Here is a 16719-nt window from a genome sequence, read left to right as displayed (position 1 = left end):
ACAGATGCACACTACTATATATAAAATAGATAAACAACAAGGACCTACTATATAGCACAAGGAACTATATTCAGTGTCTTCTAATAACCTATAATGGAAAAGAATTCAGTTATATGTCTATAACTGAATCACTTTATACCTGATGCATTGTAAATCAACTATATGTTAATAAAAATAAATAAATTAAAAAATAATCTAGACCTCAGGCTTTATCAGTCACATTTAATAAAAAAAAAACACTCCCCAAAAACACAACTTAGTGAGTGTCTGGATTATTTCTAATGTTTGTTCACTGGTCACCATTTCTCATACCTACTAATGAAATCTGACTTTGGTCCAATCAGCAGAAGAGCCAACCTAGTACATTTAGGAGCCCAGAGTTTGAGTTACTATGTTAAATAATGCCAAGATCCAATGGACATGGAGAAAAGGGGAGAAGAGGGAAAAGTCCACAATCAGAGGTCTACCGCTGAACCTCTCTGAAATGGAGCATAGCAGAAGCAGTCTCTAAGAGCAAGTTCTGGGGCGTGATTGGTCTAAATAAAAGCCCAAATCCTAACCATGCGATATCCACCACTGTAATTCACAATAGAGTTAGATTCCTTTCTCCCTAGGAAAAGAATGCCTTTCTAGAGAAATAGGGTGGGATCCTTAAGTCCAAAGTGGCAGTCTTTTCCACCTACGTAGTAAAAGAAGCATTTTAAAAAGGCAATTGTGTCATCCAAACCCTGGGCAGCACAGCCCCAGGAAAGCTGTGTGAACAAAGAGGAGAGAGGAAAATGATCAGCTTCCCCCCAGAGTGAGCCCCACAGCAGTGCACATTCCTCACCCTTGTCCTTCCAACTTGACAAAAACAGCTTCTTCCTGTTAACAGGCCCAAATACAGTAACTATCTTCCTGAATATGAAGGACAATGAAACAAACCAGGGAGGAAATGAGACAGAATGAGAAAGGGAATGTCCATTAAAAAACACTTGGATGGATAAACAACAAGGTCCTACTGTATAGCACAGGGAACTATATTCAATATCCTGTAAGAAACCATAATGGAAAAGAATATAAAAAACTGTATCTATATAGATAGATAGATATACATATATATAAAATATGAAAAACTATATATATATATCTGAATCACTTTGCTGTAAACCAGAAACTAACACAACATTGCAAATCAACTATACTTCAATAAAAAAAAAAAAATAAATAAAAACAAAACACTTGGAGACAAACTGTCATTCTCCAGACGTCTGCCTACAGCCTCAAAGAGCAGCCAGACCTTGCATTACTGTGTCCTCCCAGCCATGAAAGTCCTTAGTCCTTTAGCGATCTAAGCAGTTAAGTTCTTTTCTTGTGGAATAAATACCTGCTTCTGACCTTGTTTATTCCTCTACCTCAGCACGTTGCATAACGCCCTGGTCCTAATGTACCAAGAACAGAGTTCAGTGACCTGGGCACCATTCCCTAAGAAACTACAGGTGGGTCTCATAATGTTCCTGCTTCTCAGAATTCAGAATGAATGCTTCCTCGTTTCATAATTCCATATAAGAGCCTTTCCAATAGTAACTCCCTTGTCACTTGCACCTAAAACGTCAAGGAGAATTTTGTACCTACCACTTCCCCAAATATACTTTCTGGTAGGAATAAGCTGATTTAGCTGTTAAATTTCTAGGCCTAGATTTTAATTTCCCATACATGTGAACTTGGACAAGAACTAGGAGAATGTCATTAGAATAAACAGGCAGGCTATATGGGTCAAGATACCTGCTACACCCCAACACACACACACACACACACACACACACACACACACACACACCTCCCCACCCCTAACCCATTCCCAAACACACAATTTTTTTTTGCCACAATTATATGGAAAAATGTATCCATGCTTTGCTTTTGCTTTTCTGACAATCTAAAAATATTATGCCTAAGTTTCCACAGAGTATATATTATTCTACCAGTTATATTAAAAAATAAATATATATGGATATGTTGTATATTAACAGAATATCTCTGGGATGATTCTTAAGAAGAACTGATAAGGGAGAAAGGGTCTTGCTTATCCTGTATATCTTTTCATGCTTTTGAATTTTGGATAATATGACTGTTATCCATTCAAAAAAATTTAATTGAGTTAAAATGTTACACCCAGAACAAAATCCTGCTTGTGAAATACATGGGTGCAGACATCTGCTGTCCCCACAGTGGCCGGCTGTCCACAGAGCATTTTCCAGGCAGCCCAGCAACACCCAGCATGGAGCAGCCATTCAACCAGCAACAGAGCCTCCCTCCCACTCCCTGCCCTTCATGTGCTTTGCAAGATTCTCAGAAAAGGACTCTAAGGAAATCATCAGGACTGAAAACCAAGAAACTCATTATTTGAATTTCCCAGAAAGGGCTTTTTCTGCCAGAGGCTGAAGGGAAGAGCTGGGGCTAGAACGTGAGGACAGAGACTGCCTTAGCATTTTTCTTGCCAAAGCTGCTCAGGAACCATGGGGGGGTGGCGGCCAGGGTCTCAAGATAAACAAACCATGGATAATAGCATATATCAGGATTTTCTGATTTCCTGAGTGGAAGCCGGAATTTGCCTACAAACTCCATCCTAATGCGTAGCCTTTTTCTAACTTCACCTAATCATTTGCAGCACCTCTCTCCCTCCCCCGTAAATAAGTGGGCTTAAGCATGGCTTAACCCCACTTACCCAGCCCATTAAACCCTACTCCCTCTTATTTGCCAAGTTTCTTTCCCTAGCAAAGGAGGGTTTCACAACCACAGTCTGCTGAATTATAGAATTTGTTCAGTCCAGGGAGGCAAACCAATCTATAAGCTCGTTAATGCAGAATAATGACATGGAAACTCTTTGAATTGAAAACGCTTCAAGACTGGCAGAGGGGCGCCCACCCCATGCGTCAGGATGTGGTCTGGGCAGCACCACACAGGCCTGACCTGGGGCTCTGGCCCCCCAACCCTAAGCCTGCCAGGCTCTTTCCCATCTTCTTGATCAGCCGATTAATACCCCAGCTCACCCAGCCCCTCATGAGTCTTGGGAATTAGAACCCCTGGCCAGGCACTTCCAGCCGAGAGGGGCCAAGGCACATCCAATCCGTGTTTCTGATGGCTCCATGGTCCCTCGTCTCCACAGAAGTGAGCAGTCCCTAGAGCTCTGCCTGCTCACCCAAGAGATATACAGGTTCAAGATCTTTATAGCAGCTGTAGGAAAACCAGAAAAGCATCCCATGGCGGGGTAGTGGGGACATGTCTGTTATTTACTTCTGGGACTTGGGTCACACTACTTTCTGTGGGAGACCTCGTCAGCCGCCCCTTTTCATTCCATCTATAAACATTTACAAAAGAAGTGTACAGAGAAACATTACAATTCATAATATTTACCTGGAACACCAGTTGACCTACGTAAGCAGGCCAAATGGTCAATTTGAAATGAGAATCAGAGTGGAAGTCCTGGAGTGTTTGTTTTTCCTCTTTGCTGCCCTGTGAGTAGCTTGTCATGGCCAGCAGAGCAAGAACAAGAAGGGACAAATACGTATTGAGTCCAACTTAAACAATTTAACATGTTTGCAGGAAAGAGAGAATTTTTATAGATCAAAGGAATACAGGCATATGGAGAAATTTGTAATCCAGCCCAGAATCTCACCAACTAAATTATAATCTCTTTGTGGACAGGTGCATAGTGGTTGCTAGGTACATACTAGGTGCTCAGAAAATACAAGTGAATGAAAATTCACCTAAACTCCCACATATAGTTGTTAGCTCAATATTCACAATAACTCACCTATCACAGAATCCACAATGACAAATCAATGTGCAAACTGTTCTCACATCCCTAAAGGCATAAGCTTCAGAGAAACATTTCTAAAGGGAAACTTGCAGCTACTAAGCAAGTTCTGTGAAATAACATAGTGCCTACAATAATTTCATATTTTCCAAACTCTTGTTTCCTTATTGTTTAATCAGTTAGTACATTGGATGATATGGACATTGAGAATCCTTACTAAAATTCCCAGTTTGCATTTTTATTAAAATACTTCAGGTTTAACAAGTAAAACAAACCTGAGCAGTCAAAACGAGATCAAAGTTCTTCACACATCATATAACAGACATTTCTAAAAGCAAAGCACAGTGCCATTTGGTGGGGTAAAAAGAGGACATAAGGAATAAAAGCCAGAACACTCACCCTCCTGAAAGCAGCGCACAACCTCGTTGTGGGCAACCCCCCTTCAGGCTCCCGAGCAGGTCAGGCCCCCCACGCCCATTCCCATAAGGTGCTCACTGAGCTCCCATCCCAATGTGGATGGATGGGACTGCCTCACCTGTCTCCCACCCCAGCCAGCCTGTGTGGACTTGAAGTCCTTCGCCACTTGACTTTACCAATCCTCAAACTAAGCTAAACTCAGGCACCCCATTCCTCTGTTCCTGCTCCCAGGTCACAAAATGATGCTGGGTGAGGGGATCCTAGCAAACCTTACAGATTCAAGCCATTAAATCTCAGCAGGTCTTCCATGCAGGGTGATCTAGGCCCCTCACTACCCAGATGATCACTTTCTCACTTTTCTAATGCTCTGTCTCACCCTTCCTGCCTCTCACTTAGATCATCAGACAGGCAGCCCCTAAACTCCTCCCACCTCGGAGTGTCCTTATGTCATCATGTGGACTTTCTTCTCTCTTATGCCTAAGAAAGGTCCAGAATATGACAATGAGGTCCACAAACCCCTGACTTAAAACGTATCCTCTGGCCTCTTGGATTACTTCATCTCAGGCTGCTCTGCCTGTGTCTTTTTCCATGCTCTATTTCCCAATATCCTGGTTTCCACTTTCTTCCCAATACTTCATCCATAGGAAATCTCACTCGTTCTCATTAATTCATTCAGAAGACTCACTAAATCTGCAACTCCACCTCTAATCTCTCTCTTGAGCTCTAGACTCGTTATTTCCAACTACTGATTCAGCTTTTTCAAATGCGTGTTCCTGAGTACCTCAAATTCAGTTCTGCTCAAACAACACCCATGATCTCGTCTTCCTCTAGGACCCTCCTCTTCTCCCTGTTTGCTCTCTGTTAATGACATCTCCATCACCCCAAGACACTCAGCCTAGAAACTGACTGACAGTCCTACCTGCTGCCCCGCTGGACCGACCACCATGTTTGTACCAAAACCATACTTCCCACAGGCTGCTCCCAGGCAATCATTGATACTAAGCCCAGCAGGAGAACAAATGCAGACCCATTCCTGTAAGATGTGGGACTCCTCTGATGGGTGACTTTGGTTCAAGGACTCTGCTCAGTCTGACCAAAACTTCTTAGATCTGTGCTGCAGTCTATGATTCTTCTTACCCAATTCTTCCATCCTTCTGCCCCTCCACCAGGGTCAGACCTGCATCACAGTCTAAAGGCTCCCCTGCCTTCTCATGCTCCCACTCTTACATATCTAATATCATCTTGGTGACTGCTTCCTGGTAGACACATTTAAAATCTCACCTCTAAAATCTCCAACAGGGCTTTCCTGGTGGCACAGTGGTTATGAATCCGCCTGCCAATGCAGGGGACATGGGTTCGAGCCCTGGTCCGGGAAGATCCCACATGCCGCGGAGCAACTAAGCCCGTGCGCCACAACTACTGAGCCTGCGCTCTAGAGCCTGTGAGCCACAACTACTGAGCCTGCAAGCCACAACTACTGAAGCATGCGTGCCTAGAGCCTGTGCTCCACAACAAAGAGTAGCCCCCGCTCACCGCAACTAGAGAAAGTCTTCGCGCATCAACGAAGACCCAAGGCAGCCCAAAATAAAAAAAATAAATAAAATCTCCAACAATCTCCCAGCTGGTCTCCTTGCCTCTGTCTCAGAGACACTCTGCAGAACAGTTTGAATATGTCACTTCCCTCTGTAATAACTGTTAATGTCTCCCCACTATGTAGAGGAAAACAAATCCTTTATCATGGCTTTGGGCCCTCCATACCTTGCTTTCCATACCTCTCTGCAGCTCAATATTCTACACACATGGTCTACTCACCACCCTCAAATAACCATATTAGGTTATTTGAGGCATGTCCACACTTCCAAGCCTCTGCTCATGCCATAACCTCAGCTAAACCATTCATCCTATTTGCAGACCTAAGGAGCTATTCAGTATCTATCTCCCTATCAGTTTTAACCTACAGTCAGGGACCATATCTTTATCGCCCTTTACTTCCTGATTCTTGCATCCTCAGTGCCTAAAGCAGTATTGTATTTTCCATTGAAGTCTCTCAAGGAATTAAAGTAGATGGAGGAGGCTACAGACATAGATTTGGTGATAGTGGCTTATAACCCAATGGTGACAAAGGGGAGTAGGTTGGGGCATTTTGTGTATGGGTAAATGGCCCTATGTACCTCAATAGTCCTCAAGAGTAATACCATATTTAAAGCACAGTATATTTTATTTTGATAGCATTGAGTACTTTTAAAAGTTAGATAAAATTCACTATAATTTATGATAGCAAGTATATGCTAATTTAGATGAATATGGTAGTTTTTTAAATATCTATGCAGAAGATTTTTAGGGCAGTGAAAACACCCTGTATGCTACTATAATGGTGGATACATGTCATTATACACTTGTTCAAACCCACAGAATGTACAACACCAAGAGTGAACCCTAATGTAAACTACGGACTCTGGGTGATGATGATGTGTCAACGTAGGTTCATCAGTGGTAACAAATGTACCCCTCTGGTGGGGGATGTTGATAATGAGGGAGGCTGTGCATATGTGGAGGCAAGAGGTATAGGGGAATTCTCTGTACTTTCTGCTCAATGTTGCTGTGAACCTAAAACTGCTCTAAAAAGGAACGTCTTTTAAAAAAAATTATGCGTGCAATCTTGTTTACACTCCTCCCTTCAAAAGGTGTAAACTAATTCCCCTTCCCTTGAATTTGGGCCAGTCTTAGTGACTCACTTTTACGAACAGCATATGATATAAATGATACTACAGAACTTCCAAGACTAGGTCATAAAAAGAATAGTTTCTGCCTGGCTTTCCTTCTCTCCTGAATCACTGGCTCTGCAGGAATCCAGTTGCCATGTTGTGAGGACACTCAAGCAGTTTGTGGATAGACCCATGTGAGGAGGCACCAGGGCCTCCCGCTAACAGCCAGCACCAACTTGCCAGCCATGTTTATGAGCCACCTTGGAAGTGGCTCCTCCAGCCCTAGTTGAGCGTCCACCAATGTGCGACCACAACCTCATGAGTGACTCAGCCAGAACCACCTAGCTTAGCTGCTCCTGGATTCTTGACCCACGGAAACTGTGAGGATAATAAATGTTCATTGTTGTTTTAAGCCACAGTTTTGTAGTAATTTCTTATAAAGCAAGAGATAACTAATACAGTTACTTTGCCAATTTTTAAAAATATTGTTAAAGAATTCCATTTACATAAAACCTTTGATGGTGCTGGATGAATTCCATGATCCTTCAACAAGATGAAGAGGAAAAAGTTATTTTACATTTTAAGTTCTTTGTCTCAATCACATGACCTATTTGACCCCTCATCACCATATGTCAGCATGTTTGTATCCTTGCATGTCAAAAAATAAGCAAGTCCTGTGAAAGGATTTCAATCCAAAATGGAACCCAAGGGGAGTTCCCTGGTGGCCACTGCTGTGGCCCAGGTTCAATCCCTGGTCGGGGAACTCAGATCCCACAAGCCACGTGGCCCGTCCACAAAAAAAAAAAAAAAGGAACAATTTGAGACAGTAGAAACATAAAAGTTGAAGAGGGAAAGGATGGGACTCATACAGCCAAATAAAGATAAGGTGCTATCAGCAGAAAAAAGACTATTAAAAAAAAAAATGGAACCCAAGGATAAGAAATGGAGAATCTCACACATGCTCCCTCAGAAGAACGGAACTTAAGAACTGAGAGACTGATTTCCTGTAAACGCCTGATTTACAGAAGACTAAGACTTATCTCCGGACCAATGAACATCCACCAAGAATCTCTCCATACTCAAGCCAATGAACTTACTGGCTGGGTTCTGGCTGGATGTCCCTCTCTTTGTGCTCCCTGCCCACAAACACAACCTGCCCCAGACCCTCAATAACTTGTTTGCAGCTTCTACAGCACATGTCTCCTAAATTGCAATTCCTCTGCTATTCCCAAATAAACTCAAATTTCTGGTAATTTGAGCTTGTTTCAGTTTACATCCTTATTTAGATTGATAGTTCAAAACATGTTAATGCTTAAAAATGATACTTTACAAAGACTAAGATTTCTCATTTGGTGTTCTAGTTTCAAAAGGAAGGGGAAAAAACTGATCACAATTTATTTTAGGATTCATCTCTTTTAAAATAAATATTTTCACCTCTCCACTTTTATCAGGATATATCACCACATATTTTTCTAAAATATCCCTGTAGTATAATAAGAAATATCTCTGGTCTTTGGTATTTCCTGAGTGACAAGAGTATCTTGTCTTATTCATACTCAGGTCCTTTTGAGCACACCTGAGTATCTGCTAATAAAGTGATTAGGGTGGGGTTCCTAAATAGCCTCAGGATGTGGCTGGTCAGCAAAAAGACCAAGTGATTAGAGGGCTGGAACTTTCAGGCCCACCAATTGACCTCTGGGAAAAGGAAGGGGGGAGGAGTTGCAGGATAAGCTCTATAAAAACAACAGATTTGATGAGCTTCTGGGCTGGCTAATACATCCCTGTGCTGGGAAAGTGGTCCACCCCAGTTCCATGGGGGCAAAAGCTCCTGTGCTTGGGACACGTCCAGACCCTACCCTATGTACCTCTTCATTTGGCTGTTCACCTGTATCTCTTATAATATCCTTTATAATAAACTAGTAAATGTAAGGAAATGTTAGTGTTCTGTGAGCTGCTCTAGAAAATTAATTGAACCAGAGGAGGGGGTCCAATTTATAGCTTGTTGGTCAGAAGCCCAGGTGAAAACCCTAACTTGTGATTGGCATCTGAAGTGGGGGCAGTTTTGGGGGACTTAATCTGTGACGTCTGATGCTATATGCAGGTAGACAGTATCAGAAGTGAGTTAAATCGTAGGACAACCAGTTGGTGCCCCCTGAGAACTGAAAATTGCTCGGTGGTGTTGGAAAACACTCCAGAATCCCCCAAATCATTGACAGCATAATTATTCTATTAAGATTCCATCCAGGATGAGACTATAACAATACTCAAATAATTCCATAATTATGCTTCACACATTGCATTTTGCCATTTTCTTTTTCTCAATGAAGGAGCTGCCTTTTTGTGTTTTTCCCTTCTTATAATAACATATTTACACACAAAGAAAACATAGTCAATGTAAAGATTTTGTCTTTGTTTCTAACAGGAAAAGATATACCTCAACTTTTCACATTGTTTTCAGAAATCCCTGTTTTTCTATCCAATTTCACATCACTTCTGTACACTCACAGCATTTTATTCATGTTTCTTATGACATCTTGGACACTTTAACTTTCTGAATCAATTTATGTTAAGATGTAAGCTCCTTGAGGATAGTGACTATGTTTTTTCATACATTTATCCTCACAGTTCCTCGCCTATAGTAAATAGCCATAAACACTTACAATTTAGGCAATATGTTGACTGTCCAAGGTATCAGTCAGATCAGCAGGGGTCTGCCTAACAAGAATTTATGACAAAAATAAAAGGACAACAGACTGCTGTGAGAGTCTAAACATATAAATAAGGAATAGCCAGACCACAGAACTTTCACCCACAACCTGCAGCAACCTACTCAGGAAACCAACCCCCTTATCTACAATAAACCACCTCTGAACTCAGCCTGCTACAGATTAGACTTGCAGAAAGCCATCTTTTGCCATCTCCAGTGACAATGGAGGAAAATGAATGATAACTTCTATAACAATTGGCCCAAAAGGGCCAGGACTTGATTAATAACTGACAGCTTCCCTACTCTTGGTCCCTGCTTCCAATTTAGGACCAACCAGACAAAGCCAAACAAGCAGCCCTAACCAATCACGTAGGAAGCCCTGCTTTAATTGGCCCACCTACAGCTTGCCCAGGCCAACAGGGCACACCTGAAGCCTTTCCTTTATTTCACTATGAGGTCTTCCCACTCCTCTGCAAAACAAAAGGCTGACTCCTAGAGCAAGTTCAGAATAAAGAGCCTTTGCTTTTCTCATTTGGCTGGTCTTTATCTCCACAGTTGTATAATGAAAATCCATTGAAATTATCCTAAAGATGAAATAATAATTCATATGTGCTGGGAACTGAAGGAGCTAGGAATGGCCAAAGGAGAGATTTGTCAGAGACTGAAGAGTTTACAGGTTGCACCTCACAACAGACTTAATCCAGCTGAAAGATAATTGACGCCCACAGCCAGGGGAACAACTGCCCTGTAGGTGCCCTTGGGGTCAGTTCAGAAGAGTGCCCATGGACTTCCCTGGTGGCGCAGTGGTTAAGAATCTGCCTGCCAATGCAGGGGACACGGGTTCAATACCTGGTCTGGGAAGATCCTATATGCTGCAGAGCAACTAACAGCATGTGCCACAACTACTGAGCCTGCACTCTAGAGCCCACGAGCCGCAATTACTGAGCCTGCGCACTACAACTACTGAGCCCACACACCACAACTACTGAAGCCCATGAGCTCCAGGGCCCATGTGCCCCAACTACTGAGCCCGTGTGCTGCAACTGCTGAAGCCCGCACACCTAGAGCCCGTGCTCTTCAACAAGAGAAGCCACCGCAATGAGAAACTCGTGCACCACAACGAAGAGCGGCCTCCGCTCGCCGCAACTAGAGAAAGCCCACACGCAGCAACGAAGACCCAATGCAGTCAAAAATAAATTAAAAAACAAAATGGAAGAGTGTCCAACCCCACCTGGGTGACAGTCACCACCTGCAGCTGCGTTACACAATACCTCCTCCCTCTGCTCACTGCCCTCCATTAACCATTTATTAAAATCACTCTAAACGATATCTCTTAGAATACAAAGTTCTCACAAGACCATCAAAAGTCTTATTCTGACAGCTCAGCCAGTCAATTCTGCTTGAATAACTTGAACATTAAAGGGTTTAGTGTCTCCTTTCTCTTCCTAAGCATGCTCACAATAAGCAATGTGCAATTTTGTGTAAACTTTAAACCCTGCTTCTGTGAAGTTACAGGCTAGTTCAGTCTGGTTCGCTTGAGATGGCTTCACTGAAAATACTATACAGAGAGGCATATCATAGCCGAAAGTGACTGGCATGGTTCATAAAGTAATTTAAATTCTGTATTAATAACAAAATAAACACATAGTTATTGTAGAAAATCTAGAAAAAGCAAAGGAATAAAAAGAAATCTAAAATCATCCATAATGGCATCATCCAGAGAAACAAATGTTCCCACTGACATATATCCCTCTAGTTTTTTTTGTTCTTTGTGTATGTCAGTGAGGGATGGAGAATTCACTTGACTAGATGAATCTGACAGGGTTTTGAACTGAATATCTTTGCTTGCTTCTCTAAAGTATGGCTTACTGTGAAGCCAACTAATGATCAAGGTATTCTTTCAAGGCACTTCCTGAAGTGTCCAAGGGGAAGGGGAGCATCCTGCGGGACAGCTGAACCCTCTGTACCTCCCTGACTCTGTCGGGCCACTCTGTCCTGTACAAGCTGGTCCCTTTAGCTCCGGCAGTCTCCCCCAGCCTCGTCCAGCAGAGCATAACTACCCACCCTTCGATACCCAGCCCTAGTCCTGAACTTTTGTCATCCCTTCCCTCACCCTGGCAGCGGGCCTGAGTGTTCTCACACCTGTGCTCTCAGCCTGCCGCTGCATTTCCACTAGGGCAGCTGGCAAATGGCAGAGTGATTCCAGTGTGACTGGCCTTGTGCATACCCGTAAACTGGATGCTTTGGAAGAGTCAGGACAGGAGTTTTCTACTTTATACACCCACCCCCTTGCAGAGGTCACAACGAAGACAATGTACACTGATGGCTGGAGTGTGAACAGCAGCTGGTCTGTGTGGGGTGAATTCTGCCTTCACCGCTTACCAGTGGTGACCTCGAGCAGGATTCTTACCCTCTGTATGCCACGGTTTCTTCATCTTTAAAACAGAGTTGTTAATGGTAGTTACCCCTCCGGGTTGTAATAAGGATTAAATTAATACATGAAATACACTTTAAAAAGTGCCCAGTACATGGTAAGCACTACATAAAGATTTGAGATTATAAAGTTATGCATAAGAACTAACCCAAGTATCTCCATGCTGCTTACAGCTCTCACAATCTTCTTTTTCCTCAGCAATGAGGGATTTAAGACTCATCTAACTAGCTCTTATTAGTTTTCTCTGTATGCAGTGAACAAATATTTGGTCTAGAATTCCTCTGACTACAGTAGAACACAGGCATTCAGCATTCACGTGAAACCAAGTTTGGATAATGCTGCTCCACTGTTAAATGAAAATGCTTCTGCTAGAGGTTACCTGTACCAATTTGCTCTCCTCACGTGGAACACATTCATTACCCATGATGTGTGCACACCTCAGATGAAAACACTGATGCCTTCTGTGCTGCCCACCACCACCTCCCCCTCCCCCCCATTTCCGCCCCCAGCTCACTTCCAAGTAGCAAGCTTTGCTGGAGAGCCCGCCCACTTCAGGGCAAGGGGGGACTCCTGACTGTGCAATATTTTCTGAGTCACCTCAGACTAACCAGATGGAACCGGCCCCAAGTCTCACAGAAGCTGGGTTTAAAGTTTACACTTAAATTACAAATTACTTATCAGAAGTCTGCTTCTAAAGAGGAGAGGAGGAGAAATGGAATCCCCCAAGGTTCAAATTAGTCAGCTGGAAACAAGCACCTGAACTAAAAAAGGCTAGATAGCTTTGACATGGTTCCTAGATGCTAATGTTCTTCAGGAACATTTTATTTTAGAGTATATGGTAAAAGGGCTGACCTAACATGTCCTGACTTTGAAAGTCTCAGGAGGGCTTTTACTTATTCAAATATTCACCGATGGCTTGCTTCAAAAATATATAACTCTTCACTCTAAACATTCAATTAATCAAGATTCTGATTTCCTAAACCTGAAGTAGATAAGGCTTCCAGCTATCCCCAAGTCTCAATCAGTTCAATTGGACAAAAAGCGCGTATTTTCTTCTATGAACAAGGTCCCTGCCGTCAGGGGAAATGGTTCAGATTTGAAACTAACAAAGGGAGCAGCCCTCAGCACACCCTGAGTTACAGCATCAGCCAGCTGGAGCTGGACCTGCTTCATACCTCAAGTTGTATACTTTAAAACAAAATAAAGCTTGCCTTCCACATATCCTTTCTGTTCTAAAACCTAAAACAAACCAATTGTCTTCGCTTCACTTGACTCCAGAAGTAAGAGATAGCATTTTTATGATTCAAAACCATGAGAATTCTTTCCTGTTTATTAAAAAAAAAAGCTCTTCAGCGCTGCCTATTTGCCTTTAATTTTTTTGTGGATTCTTGCTCAGCCCATGGAAGTCAAATAATCTTCAGACCATTAAAAATATTTTAAATATAAAATAAAATTCTCTTCCTGTTTGAATTTTAAAAATAATAAAAATAAAAAATAATAAAATTCTATGAGAGTCTATGGTTAAACTAAGATTTCTTAATCAAGTATGAATCTTATTTCTGTTTCTCTATAAAAATCATTCAGGCTTTAAAAGTACTGCTGCCTTTCAGTAGGTATAAATAGTAAAATTTGGATGAGAGAGACAACAATCTGAAGCTACTGTGGTATAAAGAACCTTGGGGTAGGAGGCCAGATGTCTGGGTTTCCTATTTTTGTCACTCTCCTGTTTGCATGACTGTAGGCAGTTCCTTTTCCCTTCTGAGTATCCTGATCTGCAGAGAAGTGATGACACCTCTCAAGCCAAAGGATGGGAGAACCATAGTCTGGGACAGGTGCCTGGAAAGTTGGGAGTCCTCTACACGTGTTTTGTGCACTGCCTTCCCCTGGGAAGTTTGCTGTCTCCACGCTGAGATAAAGAACTGAATTATTCCACCCTCTTCCGCCCCGTGCGGTACCCAACGCTGATTTATTTTCATAAACATTCTCCCTCCTGAGCAATCCTAACCCACAGCTGGACTTTCAAAGACCATAGAAGACAAATAGGCCAGAGCAAGCGGAATCTCCCGGTCACTTACAGACTGGGTCATCCATTTTCAAGGGTCTTTTCAAGCGGATGCTGGCGGGGACAGTCTTCTCGATCAGTTCATCAATGCTCTAAAATTAAAACGCAAGTCCGTGAACACTAAAGGCAGAGGAAATTGCTTCTCAGTTAAAAGTCACCTCTGCATTTTGCATCTACAAAGGCTTGTGGGAAACTTCATTTAAATTGTCTAATTAGGGTTTCTTTCTAAAAAGAGCAACTTTGAACAAACCAAAAATCACTGGAGAAAAAAAATAATGAGTCGGGGTAGTGATTCGGCCACTCCGGGTTGGATTTCGGTGGGCAACCGGAGATAATCGGATAAATCAGGAGGTCCTTCTCTTGCAAAGTGAGAGCTCATCTGCAGGGCGACTTAGGTTGAAAAATATACAGTTTTGAGGCGCGAAGAGTGGGTGGAGGAGAAAGTAACCTGGTGGGAGCAGGCTGGGGCACGCAGACCGAGCGCGCGTGCTCGCTCCCACACCAGGGGCCCCGGGCCAGGGTGCGGGTCCCACGCGGAGCGAATCAGAGCTCCTGGCGGGGGCCGGGAGGCCGTACGGGCAGAACCCGGGCGGCGCAGGGTGAGGCCTCTGAGGGCCGGGTTGGGGTCCTTACCGCCAGCCCCAGGGCCTGTAGCATCTCCCTCTGGTCTTTGTCCCCGGGGCCGATATGCCTCCTAGCAAAGTCGTCGTGTCTGGGCAGGAGGCGCTCGAGGAGGCGCGAGGCCCCAGCCCCGCCGCTATCCCCGCCGCCGCTACTGCTGTCACGGCCCCACGGCGCCCAACGAGGCCCCGCGCCTCCAGCCAGGCGGCGGCCGCCCCCGACTGTGCAACCCAGACGCAGCCCCCAGGCCCTGGCGCACGTCTGCATGGTGGTGGTCACCGTCCCCTGCCGGGCCGGCGAGGGTCAGCTACGCTTTCGGCTCCTCTTCTGGTCGCGGTCCCCTGTGTGGCGGCTGCCCCCGGGTGGCCGGAGCCCCTCCCCGCTGGATGACCGAAGGGACGGATGGATGGTCGGAGGCAATGAATGTGGTGCCGCGCTGAGCCCGGACACGCGCGCAAAGTTCTTACTCCACTCGAGGCACCTGCTTCGCACACTTTAAGCGTCGTTCTGGGGGTGGGCAGTGGGATACGGCCAGGAAACGCTCGGCCAATGGGAGTGAACGGAAGGGCGGGGGCGGGGTAGACCCCGCCCCCCGCCCCCTTTCCCTACCCCCTCCTCAGGCCCTCTGCTCGTCGCCCGGAGCCTTCCATTCTCAACTACTCCTACTCCATCTCTGGTTGACGCGGGGCGGGGGCGCTCCGTGCGCTCCGTGCCAGAGGCCACAGGCGTAGTGCCTGGGGAATTCAGCTGAGATGGAAGAGGATTCCAACGGAGAGGCCAGACTCAAAGAGTTGGTTAGTCTCCATTAATTTTAGGGTATCTTTTCTGTCATATCTCATGGAAACCAATATGCACAGATGAGAGTTCTTATATAGTTGTAGGATCATGAGCGAGTTACCCAACCTCTGAGCTTAGTTTTCCACATCTCATACAGCTGGATGGGATTTAAAAAGAGATTATGCATTGAAAGCACTGCCATAACACTAGCCTTGAGCTCTCTCTCTCTCTCTCTCTCTCTTTCCTCCTTCCCCCCACCCACGCCCCCCCCGCAGGTGTGTGGTATAAAAATGCAAAAGATACAAAGGTATACATTTTGCACTGTCATCTTAGTTGGAAAATTATTTATACCTGGATATTTTTGAAATCTAATCTCTCTAGTTATCTCTTGAGATTTTTATCGAGAATGAACTTTCAAAATTCCCACTGTCATTCTAATATGAGGAAGAGAGAAGGACAGAAATCAGCAGACCATTAGGCGTACTAACACTAGGAAAAACAGAAGGTGTCCTCTTTCTCCTCCTCTAAGCTTCCTCCTTCAATCATTTTCTGCACACTCTGGGTTCTGTAGCTGACAGGCACAGAGACTAGGCAGAGAGGCAGGAAAGTATAAAATAAAAAGCAGTAGGCAAAATGTTTGTATGGCAGGCGGGGGTGAGTGGTGAGCTAGAAAGGCTGGGTGGAATGTCTCTGAACAGCTTTTCATCCATTTGGAATTGAAATTACAGCCTTCATAAAAGTTAGGAGATATCCTCAGTGCTAGAGGCCTTGGGGGGAGGGGGAGAAATGTGCATTTATTCCCCATTCCTGACTATTCTTTTTCTGTGTATCACAGGAACTGGAAGCAAGAGAACTATGATTCCAAGATTGGCTCCAGAGTTCTGAATGTTATTAGTCTTCTGTCAACAAGATACTCTTGTGTGAGAACTGGAAAATGGAATAAAAATGGAAAACATTTTCTTATTTCTCTGACAGCAGCAGACATGAAGCGCTTCTTTACCAGACATCCATGTTGCTACAGCAAGGCAGCTGTGTCCGTCAATGGAAATGTCCTGTGGTTTTCCAACCTAGTAGGCAGCAGGAATTTCTCACTGTCCTGGACTAGAGCTTCAGTGGTTGACCTGAAGATGGTGGTATTCTATCTACCCTGTCTCTTGCTCTTCCAGTCCTTCCACTGGTTTTAGATGCACCTATTCCTGG

The 16719-nt window shown here is 44.1% G+C and overlaps 1 protein-coding gene across 5 annotated transcripts in view; it reads right to left on the bottom strand.

The window, feature by feature from the left end:
- Positions 1 to 15202, bottom strand: part of GLDC (glycine decarboxylase) — a 99583-nt gene extending 84381 nt beyond the window's left edge. For 2 of the 5 annotated variants that reach the window (XR_003790765.1, XM_029202515.1), the window contains exons 1-2: positions 14755 to 15182; positions 14135 to 14213 (exon numbers count right to left, since the gene is read on the bottom strand). Coding sequence is in view for 3 of the 5 variants with exons in the window: in XM_029202515.1 (XP_029058348.1) it covers positions 14135 to 14213; positions 14755 to 15009 (334 nt within the window). In the remaining 2 variants the exon portion in view is untranslated. Of the gene's footprint in view, positions 1 to 14134; positions 14454 to 14754 lie in introns of those variants that run through there. The other 3 variants (XM_029202516.1, XM_029202517.1, XM_029202518.1) reach the window with 3 other exon arrangements.
- Between the last annotated feature and the right edge of the window lie 1517 nt (positions 15203 to 16719).

This window comes from Monodon monoceros, unplaced genomic scaffold (genome assembly GCF_005190385.1).
Source record: "Monodon monoceros isolate NGI ecotype Baffin Bay Population unplaced genomic scaffold, NGI_Narwhal_1 Super_Scaffold_5, whole genome shotgun sequence".
NCBI classification, from domain to species: Eukaryota; Metazoa; Chordata; class Mammalia; order Artiodactyla; family Monodontidae; genus Monodon; species Monodon monoceros.
Note: the sequence above shows the minus strand (reverse complement) of the source record. Positions and strands in the feature narration are given on the sequence as shown.